Source organism: Colias eurytheme, chromosome 15 (genome assembly GCF_061535395.1).
Source record: "Colias eurytheme isolate Ceu_HAF_F1 chromosome 15, ilColEury1 Martin Lab GWU primary, whole genome shotgun sequence".
Classification (NCBI taxonomy): Eukaryota; Metazoa; Arthropoda; class Insecta; order Lepidoptera; family Pieridae; genus Colias; species Colias eurytheme.
In genome coordinates, this window is record NC_142994.1 from 12,029,024 (window position 1) to 12,043,851 (window position 14,828).

Here is a 14,828-nt window from a genome sequence, read left to right on the forward strand (position 1 = left end):
ATTACAAGCATTTTTAACTTTGCTAATATAAGAAAACAAACTGCCTCCTTACTCTAACTTATCTCGCATCTATACAACTATAATATAACTATATACTGTACATTTTCATGTTAAGTAGTTAAATACAATAAATGGTTAAATAATAAACTAAGAAACACCAATAGCTTATAACTTATAAACGTAAACAAATTATAAAAACGTACCTCGATATAAACATATACCAAAATCGCAAACAAAAGATTCGCAAAAGAAAACACATTATTCCCCACCATTATTCTCAAGTGAAAAATAAAAGGTTTCTTGCGAGATCAATTAAAGTGGAATACTAGAAGCTCAAGGGGTGAATTACTGATACCTGCTTGTTCCCAGAATTAATTTAACTTCTAAACGGCTCTATGGATCAGCAAATAGATGTTTTTGTCTGTGCTCTGTTACAATTTGCGATTTTCTTGTTATTCGTGTTATATTGGCTATTCTCGTGTCGTTGAATATAAAATAATGTCTCATGAAATTATATTGATAGATATAATTCAGTCAGTTTATTCATATTTTGTTTTAGTTATGCTAAAATCAGACTTTTGCTAACAATATGGAGCGATTTTGTATGTATATTTATTTTATAACTTTAACAAAGTTATAAATTACTAGCGGTCCGCCCCGGCTTCGCCCGTGGTACATATGAAAAATAGATGTTGGCCGATTCTCAGACTTACCCGATATGCACAGAAAATTTCATGAGAATCGGTCCACCCGTTTCGGAGGAGTATGCAGACTAACATTGTGACACGAGAATTTTATATATAAGATTATTATTATTGTCATTTGACAATAGTTTTCAGTTTACAAAAGTAATCGTACGTATTTACGTAGATGAAAGTGTCGCACTTTCCTCTTTAATAATAGCCTTAAATGCATATTTTAGCCTATTTCCCATTATAATTGTATTGGCTAACAATCGTCCAAACTTCACACAAAATGAGTGAGCACATTGCACAGATCATCGATCTTTATAACCCCATCGCGGGATGTAATTAAAACTTCCTTCCTCATTTAACTTGTTTAAATTAAGTTTCGCAACTAACGTCTAGAAATGTGCCGTTCCGGGATGCAGTTTTTGTTTATATTACACTTTGGGATACAGCTGGTGTCTATCAAATTGACCCTTATAGTTGGGTGTTTAAGAGTCAATTTGTTTTGTGTCGTGTGGTCAATTAGTTGTGATGGGCAATTTGAATCCCTTATAAACAGATAGCTTCAGCTAGCGGCTTCACGCGCTTATTGCCCGGATGTATTTAATGTGGTAAACCAGACCAGTTTTCAATCATACAAATTTTCGCGCTTAGGACTTGTTTATAATAGTATTACTGTAACTATTTCTAATGTATAAGAAAAATGCATTCCACTTACACATTTTCTTTAGAAGGATCTAATTTTAGTCTCCTTTGGAGATTGAATCCATGTTAAAAACTTTCAAAAATTGGCTTCAATAAGACGATAGTTTATGTGTATTCAGTGTTAAAAATTTTGGGATAATTTACCATCTGTTTACGTTGACGACACTAAAATCCCTTTCAGTCAGTCTGTTAAAAACCTAGGTGTCCATATAGATTCTACACTTTCCTGGCATGAGCACATGAAACATGTTAGTAAAAAGTTATTTGCGGCATACCACTCCCTTAAGCGATTACGAAACTTTCTTCCGATTCCGACCAAAATTTTGTTAACGCAATCACTCCTTCTTCCCATCCTCGACTACGCTGATGTCAGTTTCTGTGACCTAACTGGAATCCAGCTTGACAAGCTTGAGCGATTTCAGAACTTGTGCATCCGTTTTATCTTTGGATTGCGCAAGTTTGACCACGTCTCCGCTTATCGTCACAGGCTGAAATGGCTGCCTATCAGATATCGCCGGGATGCTCATGTGCTGCATCTATTGTTTGGAATTTTATTCGATCCCAGAACCCCGCCCTATTTAAAAAATAATTTTGAATACGCTCGTAATCATGGATTGAATTTGAGATCGAACGATACTTGCCTCCTTAATGTACCTATACATAAAACAAAATTTGTTAACACCTCATTCACTGTCAAAGCTATTAGACTATGGAATCAATTACCAATAGCCATACGCAAAGCTAGATCCATTGATGTTTTCAAAAACATGCTCTTTGATTACCACATGTCCTTAATTAAGTGATGACTTTATATATTCTTTCTCTTATCTGTATTTATTTATTTTATTATATATTATATATATTATTTTCTTTATTGTTGTAAATTATGTATTATTTATATTCCTACTTTCTTAGTATTACTATATTATTATTATATATATTGCTTTGGTATGCACCACCTACTTGTATTCTTTCTTTGTTACTGTTTTCCTTGGTTGGGTTACCTGGAAGAGATGGCTCTGTAGCCATAAGGTCGCCTATTGTGCAATTTGATGTATATTTTACTTAATGTTATTTCATTATTTTGGTGTGTACAATAAAGCTTTCATTAATTCGTTAAAAACATTTCATACATCTTTCATGTAACATATTATTTTAATATAAATGAACTCAAGCAGTCGGAAAAACTGCGTAATAAACCTCTATTATAACTAACGACGCTCCTCCGACAATATGATATTCCATATCCGACGCGCCATTCCCAGAAAAATTCAAGGATTCTCCCGTCTAATAAAATTTTATTATCTGCATTCATACCGAAATTCATTCACCCCTGTTTTGTTAGCTGAAATTTGTTACTATTCTACCTTTCCCTCGAAACGTATCGTTGCCTCCACTTATTTCTTCTGAGTTTTTTCCTCCAGAATAAATATTATTATTGCAGAAGTTCTCCATTTTTATTTAAACCATTTTTACCTCAAACTTGAAATTCAATCGCCAAGGTATCGATTTACATCCGAATGAAAGAGTAACTTAACTTTGTTATTTTTATTCAATATGAAAAGTTTAGCCTTTGGATTTTTCAACGTATTTTCGGAGCGATCGTTTGTATTATTTCAGGATATACGTTTATGTGTTTTGTAGATTTTTCTGTATAAATGTGAAAGCTTTTACGTTTAACAAGTTGTATAATGGATCAATAGATCAGTGAATGGAGAAGACAGATTAGATAGACACTGTTAATCTCTTAGTTCGTGCTCAGCTTTGGATATAAAAAATGAATAAATTGGAATTCAATTTGATGTATTGAACCCATACTTGATTGGACGTTGAATAGTTTTATAGTCATAATGATCTTTAGTTAAACTAATATACGTTACAGTTTTGCAATTATTAACGTTGGCATATCTACTGAATCAATTAACAGCTCACTATCACTTATTAGAATGATACCAGATCACATCATCATAGAGGATCTAAAGCTCTTGGTTTGTTTGTTCTAATTCCTACCTATTTTCCTTTACACCTAATTACGTCCCAAATTTTCCACAAAGCCCCACAATCGAGGTCGTTTTCATAATTATTATATTCACAATACTGAGTTATGATTGTAATTTAAAGAAAACATAAATTCTTCATAATATCAAGTTAGCGGCTCCTCGGGAGTCGCTTAACTTTAAAATATGGATGTTGAAATACAGTTTCTCTTTCAAAATTTTTGTATAGAAGTATCTGAAAAGCTTTTTGCTAATGAATGTTTGTATCTAGCCTTTTTGTTATATAGATAATGGCCGTCTTGAGAATTGTTACATTTCTTATTTTTTGTTATAGCCTTTGTTATATTCAATTTGTTAAGTGTGAACCAGTTTAAAGTTACCTTTTGATTTTTGTAAAGCAGTCTATAGATTATATTTTATTTGATAAAACGAGAATGACTGATCACATGCATTTTTTCCAGTTTCTCTATAAACAAAATTATTTATTAGGATGTAATTTATCATAAGTTTTTCGTTTTATGCAATCTCATTACATGAATTTAAGTTCACACCATGCTTTCAAACATATTATTAATTGAAATATTTCATCTAGTCCCGGAGTTTCAAAGATATGTTAATTTCGCCCTGTATCACCCTTCGTAAAAGGGTCTCGGGTAAAACTACCAACTAAAACCCAAACCAAGAATCAGTTTTTTGTCTCGTTCCAATTCATTTACAAATCAGAAGACATGCCTTTCTTTATGACCTTGAAAAATTAACAATAATAGTTCTTCCTTAAACTGAATATATTTTTTAACTACATATTTATAATTAATTTGCATTCAAATATAAGTCGTGACATATTCAAAAGACTGTAACACGAATAATAAAAGGAGATATTGATATTCCAAGTATCTTATCTCAATAGCCGTAACAATATTTTATATACCACGTGACGTATACCATGTTTTGTGGAACTTGTGTCGTGAGCTCAAAGGATCAAACTGATGTTGTGCCTGAATACGTAATGTTCTGTTTACCTTAACAGTCTTTATTTGACCTTGTATGACTAGGGTATTTTACACGTAGTGTATACTCGTTTAAGTTGCTTCTTTTTGCTGAGAATATTTTAAGGGAACTTTTTCTTCATGTACATATTACAAATTGCCTATGTTAATGGCAATAATATATAATTTCATAACTTAATAACATTGTAGAGCAGCATTATAAACAGTAACACATTATGTATGTATGTGTGTCCATTTTTGTGAATGAAAAAAAAAATGTAACTCAAGATAATTCTTCAGTTATAACGTCTCTGTGCCGGTTTTGTAATTTGTTTAAAGTTATCTCTGTCGATAGCTTGCTGTTGGCTACAACTTTATATATGAATTTTATTGCACAGTTACTAAATTATTATTTTTTAGATAATTGGCATTGAAATCGCTGTAAAATTCCATGTATAAATACAAATATTTCTCAGTAGTAAACAAATAAACACATAAAATAATTGAATAAAAAATACCTAGATTGCTATTTTCGTAATAAATCGCTCTATCGCACCCAATTTAAGAGTAAGTACTTACTTACAAATTTTACTTTTTCTTTTATATTTTTAATTAGAACCTAAATTTTCTGAAATGTATATAAATGAATGACATTTTAAATCCATGTCTTTGATTTCACCCCTTCACATACAGATGTATCTCAAAGCTTGTGGGAAAGCTTATCGTTTCACTCGAGACAGATGTAACGAACATGTGCCGTTGTAAATGTTGTTTTATATTCATTATTTTGAACGTTATGCTAATTAATGTCAACCGTTTAAGTATTATAATTGATGAAGTTCGTTGTTTGTTGTTGTTTATGTCTAATAGATGGAACTCTATATTACTTTGATTGTTAGATAGTCTATTTAATAAGCTACACTCTACAGTTTACTTTTAGCTGACATCTGTTCTAAGTAATTTAGTTTATTTTCAGTGAATTTGAAAAATAATAACGTAAAAGAATACTTTCATTCCTAAATATGTTTCTCATACTACACAGCACTCCATTTCTACTCTAATAGCAATCAAAGCCACATTAGCAATGCGTCTAACTTGCACAAACAATTGCTACTAGTTATAAACCCCGAAACATCACACATACATTGTGCACGGAACGTCGAGCGGGCGATATAGTCGCTTCGCGCTAGCATCTGTTCGTGATTTTATGTCCCAAATAAAACGCTTTCCTTTTTTGATTGATACAAAATTCTTACTCCCATTCGAAATAGAAATCCTTTCAATTTGTTACCCAGTGCCACTATTTATTTAAGCTGAGGCTATAATATGTGGTGTGTATTATATTTTTGTGTTATGCTAAAAGAATAAAAATACAATGGCTCTTTCTTTTCCTAACTTGTTTTATTATGTGTTGTTATATGGCGTGAATCGGAAACACTGTGAAGCTTCACAGTGTTTCCGATTAATTATTCTGTGAACAATAGTACAACAATAGACATTAGATAAGTTTTTCGATAAATTTTTATATTCTATTTGAGGATCTAAAGCTCTTGATTCCTCATATAATTTAATCAATTATGTTATTATAACACGAGTATTAAAACAAATACTTATAAACCTCTGCAATGGCCATTAAATTTCATACACACCGTTAGATTTCATAATTGAATAATCCAATACAATATAATATAATATAACAATACAATATAATATAACCAATATAATATAACTGAAGATAAAAGGTAATCAAAACCACATCACATGTGATGGAGGTAATTCTGCTTATAAATTCCCAGTGTGGAAGATAACAAGTTAATACGTCAAGATAAGGGAGCTTCGGTCTCGGTTGATTGAGTAACAGCCAACCGCACTTCCCAATTTTGTTGTATAATCTCACTCCAAAACAGGCTATGGAGATTAAATTAAAATACGGTTAGGCTGAGAAATGAGCTCATGTTCAGCGTAAATTCTCGATTTATGTATAGTGTAGTATCTATGTCAGAATTTTTTAGGTTATATCATTAAGTCTAGATGACATACTTTGGAATAAAGAGTGACAAATGTTGAGTTTCGAAATGCAGTTGCATCTTTACAGGTGTGCAATTAATGAGAAATGTTCACACAAAAATAATAAACAAAATTCGTTTCAAAAGCACACTACACAGCCGCAGTCGTCAAGCAAGCAACGTTTTCTATAAAATATGAGATATCTAAAAGATTCTCATTTGCGATAAAATTCAACCACGAGCGCTCGCACGTCAAAATATTTTTAACAATTCATAAAATTTACTTAAATGCTTTCAAAATAATTAAAAGTAAATATGGGTCGAGTGTATTCTTTTGAAGGAGGTCGGAAACATTTTGCGCGGGATTTAGGACAATTGCGGGGAATTCCATCTCAAAAATTCTCATTTCGTTGCAACCGCAGAACTATAACATGAGACAATGGTAAGACGGAGCCTTTAAGCGGCGGTATGTGGGGCGCGGACGGAATGCCTTGAGTGTCGACGTAAAACTATACTTATCGCGGTTATTTATGGCGGGAGAATGAATTGTGGCGTGCGAGCCGCGTTGGCTTTAAATGCAGCTTTGTCAGCCAGGGAAATGATTCCTCTAACGTTTGTAGCACCTGATTTTATGTCGTGCGCTTACTTAAATGTTTATCTTGTACTTGGAAATCTATTGTCACTCAAAGTCACTCGTTTCATGTAACTTATATAGCAAAACCATTACATTATTAACATTAACATTAATATTACATTATATAAAATAATTTTCCATTTTTATCTTTCACGAAAAATTTAATAAAATGGTTGAGTGAAGTTATTCCGTTTATCTGTTAAGGATATCGTAAACTGAAGCAGATGCGGAATGCATCTATCTATCGCTTGTCTTATTAAATTTTTCGGAACTCCAGTAGAAAATTGTAAGTATAAAATCTTATATTTTATTTAAGTTATTTGAGGACCGTATATCCAATTATATTATGAGTATTTGTATGAATGTATGTTATGTAAGTAATTTAGAAAGACCGACCCTAATAATGAAGATAAGGAATCAAAAATAATATTTTGTGAAGATATTTTTCTTGTTACTTCTTTTTCGCTTTGACTTTAACTAAATCAATAAACGAACAGAAAATATCGTTTGTTAACAAAAAATCAACTAAAACCTCCTTTTTACTTCCTTAAACAGCTAGCTCAAGATGAGAATTTAGAATTCATGACTGGTAATAAATAGGTATGCAAAAATCAACAAAATAAAGGAGTGACGCCAAACTTTAATTTATACTTATTCCTCAGGTTAAACTACACGCTCTGTGGGCTGACAGCGTGGTGGTGGCACGCGGTCAACGTGTCACTCCACGCCGCGTGCTGCGCGCTTGTGGCACGCGCGGGCGTCGTGGTGGCACGCCTGAAGGCACCCTTCGCGGCGCTCGCGGGACTGCTGTTCGCTGTCCATCCTATACATACTGAAGCGGTATGTAAATAATAATATTTAACGGGAGTAGAGATGCTACAGAAAATTATTCAACACTAGCTGTGCTCCGCGGTTTCACTCGCATTGCTCCTAATGCTATTATTATTGCTATAAGCTAGGTCCGATTTAAAAAATTCGACGGTTCCTGAGATTAGCGCGTTCAAACAAACAAACAAACTCTTCAGCATTATAATATTAGTATTGATTATTTTTGAATAATAAAGATAATAATATACAGGTACTTATTACTCAATAACAATGTTAAGTATATTTTTCTTACCAAACTAGTATTTCACTTGCGGCTAGGTACTTGCGTGTAAAAACAAGTTAGTATACACGTTATACACGATAATGTCATACAGTTGTGTGTTTTCAAAATATAATATTTTTTATTACAATACATGTCACCTATTTGTTTATTAAAATTCGTAGGTTCGATGATAACATCCGCTGAAACTAAAACTAATATGATTGAACCATTCCAAGAATTTTTCTTATAAAAAAGGCAGACTGCCAAAAAATTCATTATATGATAAAAATCACAGATTGTATATAGTAAAATTTTATTTGATTTCAGTGAAAAGTGTGTTCAATAATATTATTATATTATAAATAAGATATTATTGTATTTCCCAAGATAGAAACACTGATTTATCCAAAAGCTTGGATTATAAAGATACAGTAGCTATACAAGGGATAAATTATTTCTCTTTCAATCAGTATTTTCAGTATTCAAAGCCGAACAGAGTTCGAACCGAATAAGAAAATTCTATAACGATACAACATTATTCTTTTAAATATAATATTTTACAATAACCTCAAAGAAAATAGTATAAAAATGTGAATACATACCTACTAAATTAACATGACCAACTTTATAAAATTGAATATTTTCAAAACGAATAGGTCACATTCTTCACATAACCCACTGAATCTCAGCTCAGTATTCAGCATAAAATTTAGAACTGAGAAAAGACTAAACTTTAAAAGGCAGAGGAACTAAATGGCTGCACTCATTCCAAACCATATAAACAGAAAAGATTCAAAAGATGTGCAAAACTGAGATGATGACGCTGAGAGTTAATAAATAATACCGTCATTAGCCGCATCTTGCTTTATGAATAATTCAATGCATAGTTTGTCAGTAATAAAAGATAAAAGGAAGCGTGTACCGCATTTTGAGTTTAATGCTCGAGTTTCAAAGATACTGCATCGAAAAGGAAATTATGCCTTAAGTGTTGTATAACATGTATTACATTATTGGTACGTTGAACTTTGTGAAAAGGATATTTTTCTTTCATCGTTGATCAATATAATAAAGATGAAACTTGTATCGTTTCTGTTTCTTCAAATACATTTGCTTCAGAAAGTGTAGTACCATATAAAATTGTAGAGAAACTTTCAATCTGCAGTAGTATCTGCGATGAAACTAAAAAAACACAAAACATTGATATTTTAAAAAGCCTCTATCAATTAAGGGCTAGCAAAAGATAAGCGAAATTCCGCCCTTGATTGTAAATAACAGAAAATTCAATTGTCCATATCTTTTTTGTTTCTTAGATAACTATTTAAACTTAAAAGACGCTGTGTAACGTAGAAACTCCCTCTTTTATAAACACGGTTAAAATCATACTTTCAACTACGGCTCTAGTTTACATACCTTTATAAATATATTGCTCAAGTCCAATATTAGTAGTGCAGTAAGAATAGCATAAAGCGTTTCCCAACAATATTTTATTCCATAGTATAATAACTTCAGTTAGTTGTATCGTGTAAGATAAATCCTGCCTCACGTAGCTTTGAAATTCTTTTCTCTCCGTTTTCTAGCAAATTCAACCTTAGTCTCGATCCCCGTCAGTAAAATAACAATACATATTGTGAAAAGACAAAATACGATAATAATTATTAGATAAGTTATCATGATTTTATTAATATATGAGAGTACATTTATAAACAATTTATAAAAATGGTGTGTGGTTTTATGAAACCACGGTAAAAGTGAAACTGTTCGAACGGTTCCGAACACTGCTTTGTGTAGCGCATGTCGCGTGACGGTCGGCTCACGGCTGCCGAGTATACCTACTCGGCAGCCGCGATACACGCGACATGCGCTACACAGACCAAAAAGTTTGAGACGATGTAATAAAAGTTTCACTTTAATAACTTTATCAAATACATGAAATAATAAATATCCGCCCGCCCTGTCTCTACCCAGTAGGGCAAGGTACTGACATTAAATTGATTTACCTTATTTATACATACTTACACATATTAATTGTGTAGTTTTTATACAGGATTTTTAAAATTTATGTTTCTAAATGTCAGTTTGTAACTTGTTTATCTATAACACATGAAATAAAATTATTTTAGAATTTATTTAAGAAAAACAATATAATACGTAGCCAATCCCTCCATCTCTCTGAACGCTGCCTTATCCCCATATTTAAATTGCGATGAGTATGACATTCCTGTCACGCTAATGTAAATGTATTCGGGAAGGAAGCTGTTTTTGCGTTGAATTATTTTATTTATCCTCACGTCTGTGTTTTGTCCGTGTGCTTTTGAATTATGTTTTGAGAACGATACGGGTTAGAGATATTCGGGGTTTTATTTGCGCATTTTGTGAGATATTTTCTAAATTTAATTGTATTGTAAATAGAGTACAATTTTACAATACAATCAACCTTACTTACAATTAACCTTAATACCTTTTTTATCTTTTAATTTTGCTATACGTAAAAATAATAGCACCTGTGTAATGTGTATATTGACTTTAACATTAAAAAACATGTTATTTACCTACCCAATAGATATTATATTTTTAAAATAAGTGTTATTAATTATTTATGTATAACTTCTTATCAAATCATTAACTTCAGCCCAAAACTTGATAAATGAATACCTACTACTTTACTTGAAAGGCTAAAAAACATGGCCCTTATTTCCTATTCAACTTTGAACAAACAACCACAATGCATCCTATATTCAGCACTGTCACGCCTTCAGCCCGTTAGAAAATAACAAATGATCCCAATTACCGACTATCACAAGCAGAAGGATCAACATGAATAGTGAAGTTCAGACCGGACAAAGGCGTGTTTTCCATCTTTAAGTGACACATTTTGCTCAACATTGTGAGATTTTACATATTTCTTGACCTCCTCGTTACTGTCGGCTGCACGAATATTATTCACGATACAATTCTTTAACTGCATTTAACTTTAACGAGTTGTTTACGCTTTCAGTTGAGATTTAGTTACTGGAGTTATAATATATTGTACATATCTTTGGCAAGCTCTGTAGTCTCCGGTTTGATCGATTATAATTTATGAGGTTTCGTGATTCGTGTTAAGTAAAGAAAATAGAGACTAGGGGATAATAAATGAATTCGATATTATGACGTATTAGGGTATACCTAGTATTTTAAGAATTATCAAAAATGTTAATTATTTATAAAATTTTTTAGTAATTTATGATGTGATTTATGTACTGTAATTTTATGTAAAATGACGTGTTTTAACGTTATAATTAATTCAAACACAAATAAACAGACCATACCATATAGAGCGAGCATCCTCGCGAGGCAGCTCGCTCTGTGTAGATACGCCTAATAAATATTGTATCATGAATATCCTTAATAAATCCTTCTATATCTGCAATTATAATGTATGCAATTCCAAGTTATATGCCAATCATTCACCTCATTTCCGCCAAAATCCTATATCCAACTTCAATTTGAATTTAATTCATGCAAATAGCAAACGTATTATATAAATAGAAGCAGACAAGCCGATAGCTTCTAAAAGAAATCGATACTAAAAGCAGTGCGAATCAGGTCGTGTTAGCATAAATTAGGCCTATCTGCTCTGGGACACGACCCTCGCTGGATTACTTTATCTCTGTACAGATAAATGTTTAACAAGTCGTAAAAAGCTTATATGATAGCTAGATGATTGGAATGTACTTATCAGACTCTGATTGAATGTTTTTACTTATTTTCGGTGCTGTTTTTTATATTACTTTGCTCTATGAGGGTATTTAGGTAATAAGGTAGTAGAAAGAAGTGTCTATAAATGTATATACATATATGTGGTATACATTTAATATTTTCTTTGACACGCCCTACAGCCTAAACCGCTGAACGGATTTTGACTTATAAGGTGTCGTTGTAGTCTTCAGACCTATGGTAGTGACATTAAGTACGTACATTGTATGACTTTATATCATAATTTATAGCCAAGAAAAAGCAACAATTAATACAGCCATGTTCAGAACTCAAATTATGCAGCCGAAAGTAGACGTTCCGAATATCTGGTTAATAAGCGAACAGATGCCATCTTAATTGGTTCCCCAGGGGATGTGGATCTTGATGAAAATGTTCGCGACCTGATTATAATCGAACCAATAATATTCAAACTGCGCTATAATATTAATGAGAATAGACCTTAGAAATTAGGTATTGGCTTAAAGAAATTGGCTATTGTTTTAAGAATTTTCATACGTAGTCTTAGTTTAACAAAGGCTAAATAGCTAGCTATTGTAAGCGCAAGTAACGTAATTAGACAAATTCGTAAACGCATCGGACCCAAGAAACAAACAAGTCATGATATAGTTTTTTATGGGATCAATCGAACACTCGGCCAAAAAGTAGAAACAAAAACTCAACGAAGACTCCGCCTATATGCTATCATATTGTATTTTATTAGTCGCAATGTTGGCGCTAAACAGATTCCACTGTCTGCCAATATATCATAACGTTTCTAATGAGTTCTCGCAACTTACCCGCATTTAATATTACCAAAGACTTGAACGTACAATGATTACTCAAAATTAAAACAAGCTACGCTACATACGAATCCACTTAAATTTCGTGCCGTAATAAATAAGAAGCGAGCTCCTGGTTCCCTCATCAATTTCATAACGCTACGTTCGCATCGTGCGAAGTATTATTCCTAATTACCCCCGTGTGTGAAACTTGAAGGGAACTGTTAAATAATTCTCGACGAGATTCCGACAACTTTTGCCGAACATTTAAAATATTTAAGAAGGATTCACGTCGCCGCGTTAAAATCTGGGGCGCTTCGGATTTTACGTGAATAAATGGGACGTCTTGTTCCGTTGTGTGCACTTGTGGAAATTAAAAAAGCGTTGCGTTGTGAAAACTATTGGTATAAAATGAACCGCAGAAATGGGACGTTCGCCTTTTTGTTCTATTATGAGTTTTAATATTCTCGTATAAGCAATCCGCTTCAGTCGTGGTGCTATCTGCGATCACACTGCAATATCGCGGCAAATTAAATATTAGTCACAGAAGATAAATTGTCTATAAGCGTTAAAAATGCTTCAACGTGAAACTGATGTGAAATATCCGGCAAATAACTAAAGAGACTTAAATTTTATTACAGTGCGAATGGAGGGCTTTATATGAGATTCAATACAATGTAATGATAGCATCTATGTGTGTGAACAAGTTTATATAATCTAACTACTAGCTAGTTAGATTACCTATATAAACTTATTCCGTTAAAAGATAAGATGAGATTGACATTAAGCACTCCCAATTTCACGGATCATGCAAAATAATATTAATACCAACACCAAATATCGAATTGAGTTTATTAAATAACATATTCAAAGGACATAAATAGGATATTCTAATACTTGCATAAACATAATGTGATATTTAGGGAATTGTTTTGTAATTTCTTTCTGAGAAATGGTAATATGATTTTATTCCCCGTCGAGAGTATCACGCTTGAAATATGACGCAGCAGCGCCATAACTTAGCTTAAGCCTCTCCTTTATACATATTTATACAATGCAATTTATTTTTGTATTACATATCATTCCGACGTTTAAGAATTTCATGTAATAGAAAAACAAATAGAAAGTTTGATGGGTTTTGTGAAGAATGTATAAGGAAGTTTAATGATGGTAAGAAGGGAGAAGAATCTGCCTGAATCTGGTAATTATTTATAATGTGATAGGAAGAGCTTCTGAAACAAGTATAACTATACTTGTATAAATAAATATTTAAGTTTGAAAGTTTTGAAACTATGTTGAGTGAACAATACCGCTAAAATTTCCCGGTAAATGTAAATAAACAGTCAACTCAAACTAAATTAGGAAGAGAAGGAAATGTAGCTCTTGTTAATTATGGATAGATTTAGTGGTTGCCTATAATAAATTAAAAATGAAAAATTGATTATACATCAAAATCATTATAAAAACACAAACGGACGATCGATATCAGACCTTTAAAAACCTCTAGCCTGTACAAAACATACTTTTCCCTGAAATATATTTTTTTTTTTTTTTTTTTTTTTTTAATATCTGATTTTTCTTGCAATCTGCCTGAAAATAGGCATTTAGCTAGAGGTTATGAAGGTAAAATAAATGACTTGAATGGTATTAGTCCAATGACCAATCCATTATATTATGCTAAGACCTCATATTATGAGGTCCTGTGGGGCCTTTCTTTTAATTCTTTTAAAATGTCGGATTTCCGTATCCATCAGATTACAGGCAAGTGCGTTTGGATGGTTTTTTAAACGTTTTGCGTAGCTTTTCAGCCTTGTGGAGATCTCCTGTTTCACTAGGGGTATATTTAGGTCACGATGTAGTTGGTTATTTGTGACATACCACGGGGCATCTGTTATCATCCGCAGCATTTTTGATTGGAACCGTTGCAGGATTTCCAAATTGGAGTTTGATGCCGTGCCCCATAGCTCAATTCCATACGTCCACATAGGCTTCAGTATGCATTTGTAAAGGAGTAGCTTGTTATCCAGCGACAGGCCGGACTTGCGCGACAGTAGCCAGTACATCTTCCTAAGTTGTAGCCCAAGAGATTTCCTTTTATTAAAAATGTGTGTTTTCCAAGTAAGTTTTCTATCCATATGTACACCCAAGTATCGCACTACTTCGCATTGGGGTATTTGTATATTGTTTAATTTAACAGGAGGGCAAGA

General features: G+C 32.5%; 1 protein-coding gene across 1 annotated transcript in view; it reads left to right on the plus strand.

The window, feature by feature from the left end:
• The window catches only part of LOC149902615 (protein O-mannosyl-transferase TMTC1-like), a 148,766-nt gene that overhangs the window by 77,870 nt on the left and 56,068 nt on the right, over positions 1-14,828 (plus strand). The window contains exon 3 of the mRNA XM_090110115.1: positions 7,680-7,857. Within this exon, the coding sequence (XP_089966241.1) occupies positions 7,680-7,857 (178 nt within the window). The remainder of the gene's footprint in view (positions 1-7,679; positions 7,858-14,828) is intronic.